At 40.7% G+C, this 18,642-nt stretch overlaps 1 protein-coding gene and 1 long non-coding RNA gene across 3 annotated transcripts in view; one reads left to right on the top strand and one right to left on the bottom strand.

Annotated features, from left to right (window-relative positions):
* Nucleotides 1–1,539: 1,539 nt before the first annotated feature.
* MFSD1 (major facilitator superfamily domain containing 1) overlaps nucleotides 1,540–18,642 on the bottom strand; it is a 53,100-nt gene continuing 35,997 nt past the window's right edge. Inside the window, exons 16-17 of one of the 2 annotated variants that reach the window (XM_040428156.1) lie at nucleotides 5,193–5,295; nucleotides 1,540–3,735 (exon numbers count right to left, since the gene is read on the bottom strand). In XM_040428156.1, coding sequence (XP_040284090.1) covers nucleotides 3,676–3,735; nucleotides 5,193–5,295 — 163 coding nt within the window. In that variant the 3' untranslated portion in view covers nucleotides 1,540–3,675. Of the gene's footprint in view, nucleotides 3,736–5,192; nucleotides 5,296–7,551; nucleotides 12,216–18,642 lie in introns of those variants that run through there. The other variant, XM_040428157.1, reaches the window with a different exon arrangement.
* On the top strand, nucleotides 12,941–15,053 carry LOC120997844. The gene is made up of 2 exons (XR_005778235.1): nucleotides 12,941–12,970; nucleotides 13,280–15,053. It is a non-coding gene; the product is annotated as an uncharacterized LOC120997844 (long non-coding RNA).

The raw sequence follows: 18,642 nt of genomic DNA, 5'->3' as shown, positions 1-18,642 counted from the left end.
TGCCACACCAGAACATTGTGAAAAATGGCCCATTACTCCTGGCCATGTGCTTCACTATTCTGCTGTTGCCACCTACCTGCTGCCGCCATCTTCTCCTACGGCTGTTGGCCCCCACCTCACCACTCTTTGAATGGGCTATTATGATGACTACTCTCGCTGTTGCCACCCTTAGTCTGTCTGCCTCTCACTAGAGTCCCCAGAACATAAGTGAATGGAAAAATAAAAAAAAGTCATGGCTTTGGGAAGGCTTGGAGTAAAAAAAAAAAAAAAACCCGGTCTTGAAGGGGTTAAATACTACTGCTTTAGAGCTAGATAAGTTAAATTACTCTGGTTAGTTTACGGATTTAGAATATTTCTTGATAAGCATTATCCTAAAAGGTATGCCAGATTGAAATAGAAAAAACAAAATAACAAAAGAAAAAAAAAAAAACTTGACCAACCGTACTTCTTTCATTCATTTTACATAGAAATATGCATAATCTATGTGCATACCTGTCTGCATTACCTTGAAATAGTTGCTCTTGATGCTGCCTCCTTAGAATCAGTATGAGCAGTAGAATGTGGCTCTAGTGACATCTGCTGGACAAATTTATAGTATCACAGATCTAACACTTGTAATGAAACGAGAATACATATAATTATACTTGTTTACTAACTAGTATTAGGTTCTAAATGAGTCATTTGCACATGTAATGGAAATACATTTATTGCAAGTGTATAGTCTGTATGTGTTCATAATTAGAACACGGGTTAAATCATACACACAAATTTGCAATTTTTAGGGGCATTTTTTTTGTTAATCATGTGTTGGCCCACTAGCATTTTCTTCATGGCTTCTTTCCTATAGAAGTGATGTGAAAACGCCTGAAAAAAAAAAAAAAAACAACAACAAGTGCTCCAGCATGGTGCATAAAAAAAAGAAAAGTCAGATAGACATAAAAGGCCAGCTAATTAACAAGGATGTCAGTTGCAAAAACAATTGCATGGCCTGCATTTCATATTTCCCAAAGAACTTGATTCAGATTACATCTACAGCTGCAATTTATAAAACGCAGGTTCAAAAAAAGACCACTAAAAATGCAAAAACCCATGTGTGAACCCACCCTTAGGGTCCATTCACACGTCCGTTGTTTCTTTCCTGATCTGTTCCGTTTTTTGCGGAACAGATCTGGACCCATTCATTTTCAATGGGTCCTGAAAAAAAAAAAAAATCAGACATTGAGCTGTCCGATTTTTTTCAGGACCCATTGAAAATGAATGGGTCCAGATCTGTTCCGCAAAAAACGGAACAGATCAGGAAAGAAACAACGGACGTGTGAATGGACCCTTATGGAGCTTCTGAGACCCCTGAAAAACAGCTGATTTTGCAAAGTAATCCTTCGTCTGCCGATCATCATTCAGGTGAGTCGCTGTCTATGTGATACATGGATAGCTTGAGCCAGCAAGTGCTGCACTGCAAAAACCTTGTTCCGTGATATCTAACCCACAAATAACCAAGCTATAGCAGGAGAAGATGAAAAATGACACTATGACACAATATCAAGAAAACGGTTTTAATTTTACATCGAAAAAAATACAAAAAACAATATACTTTCTAAAGATTATGAATATAGTAGATTTATTACAAATCGTAAAGAAAATAATAATGTAAACTAAATATAGCACAATGTGCTCTTTGCTCTAGGCTCAAGTTCTGAGGCCCAACATTCGTGATTGCAGCATATCTGAGGGCAGGCTGAAAATATGGTTGGAAGTTTACTGTAATATATATATAGGCCATTAGTTTAATATAACGGGACAGTAGTATTCATACAGGAAAAGGGGAGTCTTGCATAATGTGTGAGTTACGCTTCTCAATGATTTGTAGTGGAATTGTTTTACTAGCCTTTTATTTTTCGTTTAGGTACACGGCAGTGCTGGTCAGTCACAGCAATGTAATTCCAGTGGTTGCCTATCCTTCACCAATGGGGCATCAGCTACAGACAGCATCTGGCAGCTGTGGGGATGCTGAATTAGGGAAGCTGAACATCTCCAGAACAGACTACTGGAGTTACTGAACCTGGCATAGCTGAATATTGCCGCACACCACCGCATTCTCATCGACTATGATGGGATTTGATGGGGAACGGGCAGATTTCCGGCATAAATGCTGGCTTTCAACTGGACAAACATACCGGTAGTTGCATGCAGCAGTAACTCTTTGGCCGAAAGCCAGCATTTATGCCGGAAAGCATTATAGTCAGTGGGGATCCAGTGGTACCTGGTAGGATCCGGCTGTGAGAACAGACTCTAGCAGTTATGTGCTGGAGATGTGGATATAGCCTTACTGAAATAGAGCTCCACAGGCGGTGTGGAAATTACAGTTTCATTTTACAGATTTTTGTCATAAATGAGATGGAAATATTAAAGTTACCAATATGGTCTGTTCACAGATTTCATCCCCAAAGATGGATGCACCATAAGCCTAGTGTGTAAGCAGACCACATCGGGAATTTTCCATGTTTTCTTAAATATTGATAAATTCTAGCAATTTACTAAAACACAAAACAAAAAACTAAATAAAACACTTTAAAGGGGTTTTCGAGGGGTTATAATATTGATGACCCACCTATCTTCAGGATATGTCATGAATATCTGATCGGTGGGATTTAGACACCCAGAACCAACACTGATCAGCTGGTTGAAGAGGCTGCGGTGGGCACTTTGGCCTCCTCAGAGCATACCAGGCACAGCGCCGTTTGGTACTGCAGCCTGGGCCCACGTTGTGCCTAGGCCATGGGACCGTTGTACATGACATCACTGGCAGAGGACAGGTCAATAACAATTATACTCCTGGAAAACCCCCTTTAATAGAAGGCTGCCATAAAATCTATTTCCTAAAGCCTATCCCCAGCATATTGTCTATACATTTGCATCAGTACACAAGACAAAATCTAGCGCTTGGTTTGCAGATTTGAACAGAATCAAGAGGTATATATCGCGGCTTATTCTTACAAAATATAATCTTTGTGACACAAAATTGCACAGTTAACAAAGGTCCATTAAAAAGTATCAGACTGCGGTCTTGTGTGCTGGTAACTTAGTGTAATGTAGGAAAATCTACGTAAAAAAGAAGAGTCTATAATAAACAAAAATAGTTTTTAAATCAGTTTCCAGGCTAAAAACTTCATGACAGGTTTTAACCAATAGGTCTGGAGGATAGTAATGATGTAAATGGAGGAGAGTTAGTCCGGCTCCCACACTGAACAGAATAGTACATGACACTTAGAGAGTCCCTGCTGGTCATTCCCAAAGCCAAGCCTGAGTGATGGAGTCAGGTGGACTTCCTCACACAAAAGCAGGTTTTCCAATTTATACCGCAACATCTCTGATCAGCTCCCCCTCTTCCTATATCTCATACCATTTATCAATGTAAAAAAAAAAAAAAAAAACAGCCTACAACATGGCTCAGGAGATGTGGGCATGGCGTGTACAACAGTGACTGTTTTCCTGATGACCGCAGATCATTTCTGGAAGGCGGGCACCATTTATAAGGTAAGTTCATGACCACATTCCCCAGTTTGCATAGACTGAAATCTCTGATACACCGTAACGGTTATGTAGATTCCCTAAAAGCAGCTTCAGAAATCATTTGGCACATTTTACCGCACTGAAAGACAACCAATTCACGGGATTTTATTTCAGGACACTTCTGTGGGCCAAAGACGACAAGTGGCTGCAGTAGTGGTCCGGCAGCTGGAAGGGAAAAGAGAAGCAATACGTGAAAATGTGGCTGCCGATCGTTCACATACACTGTGCATATTTGTTAATCATCCACACAAAAAAATATTTTTCGTCAAGTCAGTTTTCATTGAAAGTTTCAAAGATAATACATAAACGGCAAGAAAGAATGCAGGCACACCAAATTATATCTCTGTAGGAACAGATACGAAGAAACAGCGGCGTCAATGTGGAACATATAATAAATCTCAGCATCTTGTACTTTTTTTGTGCGGAAGAAGAAAGAAGACGACCATCAGGGAAGTAGCAGGTGTATACGATGAAGTGCCTCAGCTGAAAAGTGTGATGGCTATCTATGGGGCTATTCACGTGTTTTTGTATTTTGTTTTGTTTTTAACAGGCAGTGAATAGCGGCCGTCTAAAAATAGGACATGACCTATTATTGTGCCTTTTCACTGTAAAAAATGGGATAGTTTTTAACGTCCGTTAGACAGGAATGCCCCTGTCTAACAGAATTAAATAGGTTAACATGACTTTCAGGGGTTAAAATAAAAAATAAAATAAAAACTCCACTAGCATGCATCACATGTGTCGTCATGCCACTAGGAGCGTCAGGTACATCCAGTTCCCTCCAGTGTAAAGCAAGTGCATTCAAGTTGAGGCTATAGGAGGGCCCTTATTTATACTGGGGGCAGTATTGGGGGGCCTTTTTATACTAAGGGAACACTACCGGGGGTATTATATACAGGGGGCACTATTGGGAGGTATTTTATATACAGAGTGGCACTATTGTTTTTTTTGTGGGGAGCTTATATATACTGGGGCATTATAGACACTGGGGGCACTACAGAAGGGCCCATTATAGATACTGGGGGCACTGCAGGGGTTGGGATGCGGTAATTAAAGGCTTTAGACGCAGTGATCAAGTGAGATCACGGCATCTAAATGCGCAAAAATGCTTCCTAGCGACACCCCCTGCGACCAATGTGGCTACCGATAGTTGTTCTTTTTGTTATCAGCAATTCACAATAATAAAGTCATTTTAAAAATTCCTGATCGTACAAATTGCAGTTGCGAGTAGAAAAACAGAGAAGACCGTGAGCGTACGAGCACTGCGTTCTCTTAGAACAGCTGATTGGTGGGGGTGCTGGGAGTCAGCCCCCTGCCAATCTCATATTGATGACCTATCCTGAGGAAAGGTCATTGATAGAAAAAGGGGGACAACCCCTTTAATCTTATCAAACCATTATGAAATTTATGGTGGATCATGTTGTAGCCATTTTTTTATATATTTTTTAGTTTAGACTGTATTTCGATTATTTTTCATTATTATTTAAATTAAATCATTAAAGGGTTCTCCAAGATTTTTTATATTGATGATCTATCCTCAAGATAGACCATCAACATGAGATTGGCGGGGATCAAACAAGAAGCAGTACACGTTTACTACCTGCGGTGATCATCACACGTACCTGTGCTCCCAGCCTGGAGAGATATCTAACCCTTACTGCAAACGCACTCAGCGGACGGATCCTACTTTCTGAATTCTGCCTTCGTAATCGTGCTTTTTCAGCCCTATAAATCATACGATAACATATAGTAAATTGATGAAGCAATGTGATTTATGCAGTAAAGTCCCAAGCAGGCTAGCCACACACTAACGCATCATTCTGCTTTCAACTACAATGTATAGTTTAAATCCACAAAATAAAGTTGAGGAAATTTGTGAATTTGTGAATACTTTGTTTTAACCATAATTAAGTAATTTTATAGAAAAAGTCATTGGCATAATTCAGGAGAAAGTGAGGGCCACAAGTCAACAAGGACATTAACAGAATAATTTGTAAAGAAAAATATATCAGAAAATGTTAGAAAATTTAGTGTGAACAGAGCCTCATTCAATGCCCCCCTACTTGTCAACTTTTGTAACAGCTCCCAGAATAAGTTCTTCCACGTGCCACTGCCAATCTACTGAGTTTCAAAGGGAGCCGTCATGTTAATATGTAGTTTTGTGGGAAGAAATTTGGCAAAGTTCAAAATGTATTTTAATTCCTGCTCATTCAGAGCTTAGGAGTCCAGTGGGCGGTCTTATCAGTGATTGACAGCTGTGTGTACGCACACCCATAAAGGAAATGTGGTCAATCACTAATGAGACTGCCGACTGGACTACTAAGTTCTGAAAGATTCAAATTAATAAATTAAAAAGTTAAGCCTCAAGCATACAACGGTGTCCGTTTTGCCATCCGCAAATTGTGGATCCGCAAAATACAGAAGCGGTCTTTGTAGTATAGGACATGTTCTGTCTTTTTGCAGAACGGACATAAACGGATGCAGAAAGCACAAGTGCTCCTTGTGCTTCATCCATGTACTTTCCGCATCCACTTGTCCATTCCGAAAAAAGATAGGACATGTCCTATAGCTGTCCAAAAAATATGGACCATAGACCCATTATAGTCAACAGACCACTTCAGTATTTGCGGACTGCAAAAATACATACGATCGTGTGCATGAGGCTTTTCCCAAGAAATGATGTAGAAATCTGCTGAGCTCCTTCGGCTCTAGAGCATACTGTCCTGTAGATCAGACACCAGGTGTAAAGTGACTGGTTCCAGTTAACACTGCATTAAAGGGGTTATCCAAAGCTGCAACCCCGCTTCCCCTACAATGTCCGGTCCCTTCATACAGACAATACTTACCTGGTCCCCGACGCCTATGTCCACATGTGACGTCGCCCGTGAGCTATTGACTGCCCCCCCCCGTCGCCGGATGTTGTGATCTGCACAGCAGTGGTGGGAGGACACAGGTGTCAGGGACCAGGTAAGTATTGTCTGTATGAGGGGCCTGGGCATGGTGTGTATTTTTAATTTATTCCTCATTTCATTATGTACTTAATATCTAATGCCCCCTAAAGCCCTTTTAAAAGGACACGCATATGATGTCTACGTAAGGTAATGGTTTAACATTTCAAATAGAAATAACAGCACAGACAACGGTCTTTTATAAGAGGTTTATTTTAACAGTATTTTAGTAAAATTATTTTTTAAGAAAGTGCATTTTCATTATGAAAAATAAAGACTTATTAGTGAAACAAATTTAAAACATGAAGATACAAAATATAAAACATGTAAATAATCAAATTCTACCAATCATCTGTAAGTAGGCCTTTCAGAATAGATCTATTCCCTGAGTAACACAAGTGAGGACCGCCGAGTTTCCACAGATCAAGCAGTCTGCACTTTGGGGAAGGGGCAATCTATGAAGCAGAAAACCCTACTGCTTGAGTACCAGCTAATGAAGCATTAAAGATACCTCTGCTTTTGAGGTGCAGTAAAGAATACAGTTGGAAACTGCTTACATGGCGATGCTCGCAACAACAAAAAATTAAGTAGCAATTCCACAAAACAAGGGATATTTATTGCATTGCTCCCAGTACTAACGAGCTATAGACAGGCTTTTACAGCAGTTTATAGTATGCCAAGCTTTTATACACCAGCATGCGGTACAACAGAAATGTAAGGTTTACTTGCAGTAGATTCATGCTGCCCTAAAAAGCCTTTGTGCTTTTAGACCTCATGCACACAACCGCATACTTGGTCTGTGTCCAATCCGCTTTTTTTTATTTTTTTTAACAGATCACACATGGACCCATTCATTTATATGGGTCCTATGCGGCCGGGCCACAAATTATAGAGCCTATTCTATTCTTGTCTGTTTTGCAGACAAGTTTTGTTTTTGTTTTTTACAGCGGGTCCAGCAAAAATTGCCAGATGCACATGGACCGCGTCTGTATTTTGCAGATCTGAGATTTCCGGACCGCAAAATGGACAAGGATAATGGATTGTGTGCAGGGGGGGGGGGTAGTGTTGGAGGTGAGCTGCCCAGTGTAAACTTCCCCCTGCACTGAGCTCCTTTTAAAACTATGGGGAAGATTTATCAATAAATCTGCGCAAAAAAGGCAACGCTAAATGCACCAAAATTACATGTAAACAAAATTGTGCCAAATTTATCACATGCCTACGTTAATATCCACTCCAAAATTGAAATCTACTGAAAAAATTGGGCATGGCTAATAAGGTGGCGTAAGGCTAGTTTCACACTGGCGTTTATCTTTTCCGGGGAACAGCTTGCTGGTTCCGTACTACAGAGTGCACACGTGTGCTGCTGGAAGTCCGCCCCCATTAACTATAATGTGGAGTGGCGTAGATCCGGCCGCAGCATGGCAAATATGCCGAGAGGCGGCCGGACAAAGACCTCGGGACTGTCACATTTGTAAATGTGTTATCAGAGAAAAGGCGCAACTATAGATGTTGTAAGCATACCCCAGACGAGCGTAAACTCAGGAAAAGTCACATGCTATGGGCGAAAGTCTACTTTTTGTTAAAAGTCTCAAGATTCCTGATGAAAAGGCCATATTCAGTACTTCCTGCCCTTTTCCATAAACTGGAGTGAAAATGTTGCAATTTCAATTAAAATGATGCAAATCTGCACGATGTCTCATTTATTATGCTCTGTACCACATTTTATGAATTTGGTCTCCACTTTTATCCCCCGCTATAAAAGTTAGTTGTGGTGAAAATAGCGCCAAAATTGATAAATCCCTCCCCTATGAAATACTGCAGTGTCTCAGAGCTGTTTGTACTATGGGAGCCGCTCAGTATTTCCTGTGGTTAGAGCAGCGTGAATCTTCCCACATGTTCCCTTTAAAATGAGCGCACGTCACTTTTCAGTTACTCCTGCTGCCAACATCTATTCAGGACCGCACATCAACTATATACCGTATTCTACGTACCTCAAACCTTTAAGCAGTGTGCAACATTAAGCATTAAATAAAAATAAGAAGCATAAAAAAATAAAATAAATGATAACGAAGGACAAGAATGGCAATAAGCTACAGAGGAATATGGGGAAATAAATCATGTAACAAAAGAAACAATTTTTCGGATGGCCAAAGGTAACAAGATGACTGCATGCTCCACTGCAGCAATGGTCAGACACACTGAACTACCCGACTGTCCCAAGATTCCTAGATATGTCATATCTGATATGATACTGGTATAGTTAGAAGTCTGTCCATATTTGAAATGGCTATTTACATGCAGGACATAAAACAAGTAAGAAGGGAGCGGGGAGAGCAGCGGTGGGTGGAGGACCTGGGATTCCCCATACAAGTGAATGGGAGCGCACCGCGCTTGCGCGGCCACCGCTCTTATTCATTTCTATGGGGCCGACGGAAATAGCCAAAGCAGCACTCTGCTATTTTTGAGGGTCCCAGAGATGCGATATCGATATCCTAGCGATATGCCCCATTGTCTAGGATGGTGGGCCAACCCCTTTAATAACAATCTATACAGTGCTAAAAGTATGAAAGAGCAACTAGGGGAAATTTTAATATTACGCTACAATGTGACATTATAGGATCGCCTCTTGGCTAATAATACATTAAATGGTGAATAACTTTTCACACAATTTTGCATACATCAATTGTACAAGGGACCACAAGAAACTCTGTAATATGTTTAATCAATGAGAAATGTCTAGTTCTCCTGTTATCAGCTGTCTACCAGCCCCTCCATGCCAATTGCTTTTCACTTTCGCAAAGTACTTTATTCCCATCTAGGACAGATCATTTCTGCAGGAGGATCATATTACATATGTCTATTTAAGTGCAATATATATAAAATAGCGGCTGCCCCTCTGATTACTCTGGATAAGGTGCTCTATCTAAATGACTTCACCCCGTCACAATATAATAAATTAATTAATTGGGGAGATAGGCACACTTCACCTGGAATAACCCAGAGACCTCAATATTCTCAAATTATTTATTAGATATTCAATGTTGTAGATATGCACTCTCCATTTAGAATTTCTTCAAGAACTTTAATCATATCTCAAATACATACATATTTATTAAAAATATATAAAATAGTATATATAAAATGTCTTTTTGGGTTTTATATATACTATTTTATATATTTTTAATAAATGTGTATTTGAGATATGATTAATGTTCTTGAAGAACCCTCATTCTAAACGGAAAGTGCATATCTACAACATTGAATATCTAATAAATAATTTGAGAATATTGAGGTCTCTGGGTTATTCCAGATGAAGTGTGCCTATCTACTCCATTAATTAATCTGTCAATTTAAGTCTATGGAGAGGGGAGGACAGAGGATGAGCAGGAGCTGAGGAGACACAGACCGCTCAGCTACATAGAAAGGTTATAGGTCAGCACAAGTGCTTTATTCACAACCACACAGGTAAGTACTTCTCTGTAATGTCTGCCCTTATCCTGTGGATGCTTCTAAGTGAGTAACAGAAGATCAGGAAGGAGATTCTCCTCTACTTTCTGTGCAGTGGATGGGAGATCTACCCCCTATGTCAGGGAGAACTGCAATCTAGATATTCAGCATGCACAGAGGAAAACGGCTATAAAATGTCAGATAAAAGTGATATAATGGCCAGAAATATATAGTATTATTCCTCAAGTACACACCCTGTAACAGTGGTTAATATAAAGTTTGATGAAAGCTCAGTGACGCTTTAAGGCATTGTTGCTTATGCAATTCTCTAATATATATCTGCAGTTTCATACACACTGACAATGGGAGTTAAAAATGTCAACCATTGCAGGAAGACAGTCACTAAAAGTGCAGAAAACTCCAAACAAATTGCTAATAGTTTGTGTGTTTAAAAAGAATATTAAATTGGTTAGGTTACGGATTTTCTTAATTCACACCAATAAAGGCAAGGAGTTGTCTGGTTTGGTTAGCCACTATTTACACTGTTATCAACGGATTTGCGTTCTTCAAAAACCGCCAATGACAGAGCTGAAGTGAACCAACCCACAGGGCAGAGATGAACAAACAGATATTCAGGAACCAGTCAGACCAGGAGCTTATTGGCACGCCAGTATGAACTCCATAGCCAAAAGATGTGCCAGAAGTAATGTATGGGCACCCCAGTTACCTGGACCTTTGGATCTGCCCTGCCATAATACAGGACGACTCAGAAGCATAATTTACTTGTGAAATATAACTAAAATATGGAGACCCAGTTAGACCAATATTTGCTCACTGGACTTATTTGCAAAATAAAAAGATCATTGACCCTTTCTATCCGTTTAACTGGCCAAACATAGGGTAATGCAACATGACCATGGATGCTGGCTTTCCCCCCTCCCCCACACATCCAGATGTAAACTATTTCACATACCGGGTTCATAGTGCTTAAAAAATGTTTATCAAAAGATAACAATACTCACCTAGCCTCTCCTCTTCCAGCTGGTCACTTCAGAACGGAGTGGGCCTGCAGACGCTGGTGGGCTTTGGTCACTAGCTATGCCTTCCCACTCTGTCTGCTAGTGTACAGAAGAAGGGATTTCAAGTGTGACTTTCTAACTATTCAGCTATCATATAATATACAAAGTGACTGAACTGTGGATTTAAACATATTTTTGTACATATAAAACAATTTAAACTTAAAGAGGACCTGTCTCTTCTCCTGACAGGTCTGTTTTAGTAACTACATGCACTCCCTATGTAACGCTAAATCTTGGGCATCTTTCCATATAACAAGATTGGGTAATTCTTCTATTATTCCAACTAGAAGTTTATAAGTGAATTGCCAACAGTTTACAATCAAGGTTCAATGGGGTGTGTCCCTCCCTGCACTATCCAATCAGTGGTGTCAGTGTAAGACTGTGCAGGGACACACTCCCTAATAGTAACACCCAGCTGGACCTACCTTTATTGGTAGGCAATTCATTCACAAACTTCTTGCAGGAGCACAAAATAGAGTCGTAAGAAAAGATGCTCCAGAATTGTTATTACATGAGGAATACACGTGGTTACTAAGACAGACATGGAGGAGGCGACGGGCCAGATTTAAAGTGCAGGAACACATAGGGAGTGGATGTTTAAGGAATTTCCAATTACAGTCTTATGAAGATTGCAGTGGAGCACAGATAACATGTAGTCTCTATAGGATTTCCATATTGTACAAGTCAGTCAGCAGCGGATTTACATCCCTACGGCAGACCCAATAGCCTGGGAATCATTATCATAAAATCCTCATTACTGGAACTGGTTCCATGCATGTCAGGAAATACTACCGTAAACAGTACCATGCAGCTAGACACAAAGTGCTAAAGAGAGAGAAATTAGATTCCTTACAAGATGAAGTGCCTCATGTTAAGGACATAAGCCTCGTTAAACAATTAAAACAAGAATGATGAGATCAAACCATACTGAGTACCAAGTGCCACGTGGCTATGCCACGTAACCAGTAAGTGTGTAAACAGTCCATGACAACCATTACCGCCTATAAGAATGCCTTCATTAGCACTGGCATCCTAGAAGGTGGTTAGGGTATAGTAATGTTGATTTGACTATCTGCAGCAAGCTCAGAAGACACTAAGGCTCTTCCAGTTGACAGCTTGCTGACCGCTTTCAGCATACAGGAAGATGACATTTTGCTATTCAGTTTCTTTTCTGCAAAAGATTATTATAAAATGTTACATTAAAATGAGAACAAAGTGCAACGCTGGATTACAGAACCAATGACATATTGTATGGAAATACACTGAACACCAGAAACAAACAGTCCTGGAGCGTGTACCATTTAGAACTGCTCTACCCATGGTCAGTAAAAGAGAGCATGAAATAGCATAGTCAACTGTGCTATTCCATACCACAACGTGCATGATGTTAAACGTATATATATTTGTTCAACACGGTAGTCTATGGGTGTCACTATACAACCTTGACCTGATGATCCCCGAAACGCGTGGTCTCCCATCTTTATTTTTTATTTGCAATTGTATACTATATTATTTTATTGATGTATTTACAACTGAGAAAATAAAAGAAGATGACTCTCTTATGCCGGTTGTTATGGTTCCTTGCACCAGGAAAAGGTGAATTTTTCTGAAACTATACGGCATCTGTCACAGGAATCAAACGTATGTCATGAGCTTCTTTAGACATATCAGTCAAATGGCTGCCTTTATAACCTATGGGTGATGAATGAATGAAAAGAATGCCTTAAAAGGGGTGTTCCCATCTCAGTCCTAGCGATATGTCCCCATTGTCTGATAGGTGTGGGCACCACCTCTGGCACCCGCACCCACACCGAGAACTGAGCCCCGAAAGTGGTGGAGGGTGCACTCTGCATGCACAACCGTTCTCCATTCATTTCTATTCGGTCGCCCAACGACCTGTCCCCATTGTCTCAGATGGGAATACCTGTTTAGGCTCCATTCACACGTCCGCAAAATGGGTCCGCATCCTTTCCGCAATTTTGCGGAAAGGGTGCGGACCCATTCATTCTCTATGGGGACGGAATGTGCTGTCCGCATCCACATTTGCGGATCCGCACTTCCGCATCCGTGCTTCCGTTTCCGCAAAAAAATAGAACATGTCCTATTCTTGTCCGCAATTGCAGACAAGAACAGGCATATTCTATTATGTCCGCAAAATGCGGAACGCACATTGCCGCTTTCCGTGTTTTGCGGATCCGTGTAGCCGCAAAACACATTGCGGACGTGTGAATGGAGCCTTAAGGTTGCCATACAGATTCAGCCATCTCTCCTGACTTTCTCATACACACAAACGTTCGGCTCAGCTGAGTATGTATGTGTATTCAATGGGGAGACTACAGTAAGACACCTTTGGCGGTGGCTTATCTCATGGGAGAACATAAGGATAGAGGGAAAATATTCAACTTGCCCGATCCTTCTCTCCTCCGAAATCATCTGATAGTTGGAAGTTCCCTACACACAAACTGTCAGCCAAATGCGCCATTCTCAACGAAAATGTGTATGGGGAACTTTAGGCTCCTTTCACACTGAGCTTACAGGGTCTGAAGATTACCTGATGGAAACCCCTGGTGCATACATTAAGCACATGCCATATAATGGTATCTGTCCCCCATAAGCGACCATGCTTAAATACAGTATACCGTACTGGATAGCTCTGTATGAAATAGTGCAGCGGCTGCTGTGCCATTCCATGCAGTAAAAATACCTGCCCAACAAAAGCCAAGTAACGCTTTTGGCAGAATAATGGGGGCTTATGCATCCATTTAACGTATGCGGCGAGAGCTTTCCTGTTGCATACGTTAAACATACAGAGTGTGAAAACAGCCCAACGGTGGCATCGATCACTCATAGACTACAACTGCATCCATATAACAATTAATTCATGAGAAGCTATTGACAAGCTTAGGAAAAATGTAATGTGAACATAATCGCTAATGGAAGTTAATGGAAACAGGATCCATCTGTCACACCAGCATTGTAATGTGTCATCTGAACATGGCCCAACAGTGCTCTGGGCAGTCACCAGACAGTCACAGTTTGTGGGATCAACCTGATCAACAGGAAAACAAGTAATAAAGTGGTTCTCCAACCACTTGTCATGGAGCTCCCACAAATAGATTGTTACAGGAGCAGCCACAATCCAAAAGAGGATTAAGCAAACCAGACAAACCTTCAAACCAGGTACATACTGCTTGTGTGATACCCACTGCCACCAGATTAGAAAAAGGCAACCATCCCAGAGTACTGCTGGTATTGTAAGACATTTAGTAAAGTCACACCCAATATACAAAGCATACAAGAAAGTGCGAGCGAGCAAGCAAGCAAAGCACGTAAATGCACAGCGTGGATTAAATATGATTAGCTTGTCAGACTGGCAAAGCATTCTGAAGCTGCAGGATTAATGACTAGTACACTACTGTGATCCTCAGTGACTCCACAACTGAAGAACACAGAAATTTAAGTTACGAAAACCTAAAATAGATATTCCCATCTCAGACACTCATGGCAAATCGCAATTTCCCTTACAGCGTGCCATTTTTCATGAGTTTTTGCCTGTCTGGGGTAGGCTTATAACAATCGCCTATATTTACCCCCTTTCTACCAATAAATGTGATGGTCCTAATGCCACTATCAATCACAGCTACATTTCTCAGTAGATTTCTATTTTGCCGTGAATCCTTCTTTATGGAGTGAATACTGACATTGGTATATATGATACATTTGGCCCACACTAGATGGCTTGTAATTTTGGCGCAGACTGATGCAATCCAGCTGGTTGTTCCTGCAGAGAACCGATCAGGAGTCGGCCAGACAAACACTGTTGCTCGCAGAGATATTTGTCCAGTCAAATCCCAGCATAAATGCCAGGGTGCGGCCAGATCCCCTGCAGATAACATTATAGTCGATGGGGTCTGGCAGGCATGCACCACTATCAGGCTATACCGGATCCAGAGAACTCTGGCAGGCTGTTCCTCTGTTAGAACAGCCTGCTGGATTGCTTTAAAGCGTACCTGAGTTTTCAAAAAACTTTGCACAATGGCTGTGCATCTTTGTACAGTCATAACTGTGAAGGAACAGTTATGTTTGGGCTTCCCTAATGTTTTTTTCAGCCACAGTATTCCTTATTTCAGCTGCATAGCTAGATGCATTTCACTCAGGAGGGGGTGTCTCCCTTCTCCCAGCACTGCACTGCTGTGACATCCTTTCCCTTACTTTTCACTAGGTTTTCAGCTCTGAAGCTCACAGAACAGATAATGAGAGATAAATCACAGTTACAGAAAGGCCAGAGGCTCCTGTGATGTTCAGAAGCAGAGTAGAAGCTGTTCTTTTTTCAAACTCAAGATCTCACCTAGCTCTAACATCCCCCCACTTTCTCTCTGCTGTCTTCTGTATTCCAGTTACTAGGCATGGATCTTGCCTGACAATTGGCAGTGGACTGCTAGATTGCTTTAAATTGTACCTGAGTTTTCAAAAAAAAACTTTGCACAATGGCTGTGCTTCATTGTACAGTCATAATTGTGAAGGTACAGTTATGTTTGGGCTTCCCTAATGTTTTTTTCAGCCATAGTATTCCTTGTTTCAGCTGCATAGCTGGATGCATTTCACTCGTAAGCAGGGTGTCTCCCTTCTCCCAGCACTGTACTGCTGTAACATAGTAACATAGTACATAAGGCCGAAAAAAGACATTTGTCCATCCAGTTCGGCCTGTCATCCTGCAAGTTGATCCAGAGGAAGGCAAAAAAAAAAAACTGTGAGGTAGAAGCCAATTTTCCTCACTTTAGGGGAATAAAAAATCCATTCCCGACTCCAATCAGGCAATCAGAATATCTCCCTGGATCAACAACCCCTCTCTAGTAGCTATAGCCTGTAATATTATTACACTCCAGAAATACATCCAGGCCCCTCTTGAATTCCTTTATTGTACTCACCATCACCACCTCCTCAGGCAGAGAGTTCCATAGTCTCACTGCTCTTACCGTAAAGAATCCTCTTCTATGTTTGTGTACAAACCTTCTTTCCTCCAGACGCAGAGGATGTCCCCTCGTCACAGTCCTGAGGATAAATAGATGATGGGATAGATCTCTGTACTGACCCCTGATATATTTATACATAGTAATTAGATCTCCCCTCAGTCATCTTTTTTCTAAAGTGAATAACCCTAATTTTGATAATCTTTCAGGGTACTGTAGTTGCCCCATTCCAGTTATTACTTTAGTTGCCCTCCTCTGGACCTTCTCCAGCTCTGCTATGTCTGCCTTGTTCACAGGAGCCCAGAACTGTACACAGTACTCCATGTGTGGTCTGACTAGTGATTTGTAAAGTAGTAGGAATATGTTCTCATCACGGGCATCTATGCCCCTTTTGATGCAACCCATTATCTTATTGGCCTTGGCAGCAGCTGCCTGACACTGTTTTTTGCAGCTTAGTTTGCTGTTTATTAAAATTCCTAGATCCTTTTCCATGTCAGTGTTACTCGGTGTTTTACCATTTAGTATGTACGGGTGACTTGCATTATTCCTTCCCATGTGCATAACTTTACATTTGTCAGTGTTAAACCTCATCTGCCACTTATCTGCCCAAGCCTCCAGTCTATCCAGATCGCTCTGTAGTAGTATACTGTCCTCATCAGTGTAAATTACTTTACACAGTTTAGTGTCATCTGAGAAAATTGATATTTTACTATGCAAGCCTTCTACAAGATCATTAATAAATATATTGAAGAGAATAGAGCCCAAGACTGACCCCTGAGGTACTCCACTAGTGACAGTGACCCAATCTGAGTATGTACCGTTAATAACCACCCTCTGTTTTCTATCATTGAGCCAGTTACTTACCCACTTACAGACGTTTTCTCCCAGTCCGAGCATTCTCATTTTATATACTAACCTTTTATGTGGTACAGTGTCAAATGCGAGTGTGACATCCTTTCCCTTAGGCTTCATGCACACGGTCATTGTCTGGCCATTCCGTGCATTGGGGACTAAAATTTGTGGTCCAGAATGCACGGGCACCATCTGTGTAGCTGCTGCAGATGGATCCAGACCCATTCAATATGACTAACATTCTATCATCTGATCTCTTCTCCCATGGATTGCAATGATTTACCATTGCAGTCTATGGATGAATCTCAGCCATAGGCAGGCTTCACAGTAACTTCGCTATAAGAGGCCATAGCACATTCAGAAGGTCTGAGGCTGGGTTTCAACATACTTCTAAAAGCATTCTAAACTATATAATCCAAAACAAAAAATAAAAATAAACACTGGCCTATATTTACTACCGTGGCTGTGCCTGAATTCTGGCTTCAGACATTTATGATGTAAATAACAAAAAAGAATTACCCACCGTGATGAGTGGGTGTGACTTGGCACAGAGCGTATCCTAAGATGGACATTTTGTGCCATTACTGCATCACAATTTTGGCAAAAAATAAAAATCATCACAATGTAAAGCCAACCTATAGGTAGACAAAAAAAAAAAAAAAAAACTGTCTAGCCCTGCACCAAACTTGTCATCCAGCATGAACCAATGTGATAAATGTGGCTTATCTTTAGACTGCCTGTCTAAGCTTACACTATTCACATTTTAGACAGAATTAATCAATCTGTCCCAGTGTTTTCATGGATCCAGGCTAAGCCCTGATCCAAAACCATGAAATTCTGAAAAAGTACCAAATTCAATCATCTTCTAAGCTAGATGGGACTTCTGCAGAACTAATCCTGGTTTAGGACAGAAGTAACACAGGTGCTTTTTTTGCACCTGTATTTAGGATGTCACACTTGGATCTCCTGTGGTTCATCAGAAACTGAGTTATGATGCCCTAACTCTGGTTCTGAACAACGGCAGGAGGCCAGGTAGTTAATTTACAGTACGCTGGGAGTAGTTTTCAATGATTACATTTAAATGCATATTATACAGTGTACTCCCCATGTTAAAGGTTGAGTACATTAGCACTAGACCACAGTGGAGCAGAAACCACTACCAATATTTTGCAGTTTCAGCTTCAACAACCAACTCTGTAGCCATTTGGACAGCATAGAAATCACTAACTTTATTTTAAACATACTTATCTGGAAAAAATAAATACATTTATATATATATATATATATTTTTTTTTTTTTACGAAACTAGCCCCATAAGGAAACATCTAGTGCAATTTTTTTCCATTGTAAATTTTCAAAATCCTGGTACAGGCAGGCGCTAATCACATGTAGTGAAAATCCTCCAGGTTTTTACATCAGAATGAATTGAAAAGATTTTACCATTAAATATGCATGGAGTTTGTGCAGTGTCTGAAATGTGCAGTGTCTGAACACACCCTAAGGCCATGTTTAGACACGTGCAATTACCAAAGATTGTTGGTGCGGACTCCATACTTGATGTCCATAAGTATGGCCCTTTCTGTTATTTTGTGTTGTGACTTACCCTAATAGCAGATAAGCAGTGGCAACTAGGTTAGAAGCACATAAAGCAACATGAATCATTAGAAGATGCAGCATTAAGCAGCAAAAGGACAGACAAGCACACAAAACATTAAAGAGTTGTTCAATTTTGGGAAGCTACCAAGTCCAATTCTTATGAAACTTGTACCTTTCTTC

Source organism: Bufo bufo, chromosome 4, assembly GCF_905171765.1.
Source record: "Bufo bufo chromosome 4, aBufBuf1.1, whole genome shotgun sequence".
NCBI classification, from domain to species: domain Eukaryota; kingdom Metazoa; phylum Chordata; class Amphibia; order Anura; family Bufonidae; genus Bufo; species Bufo bufo.
This window is presented reverse-complemented; position numbering and strand designations above follow the sequence as displayed.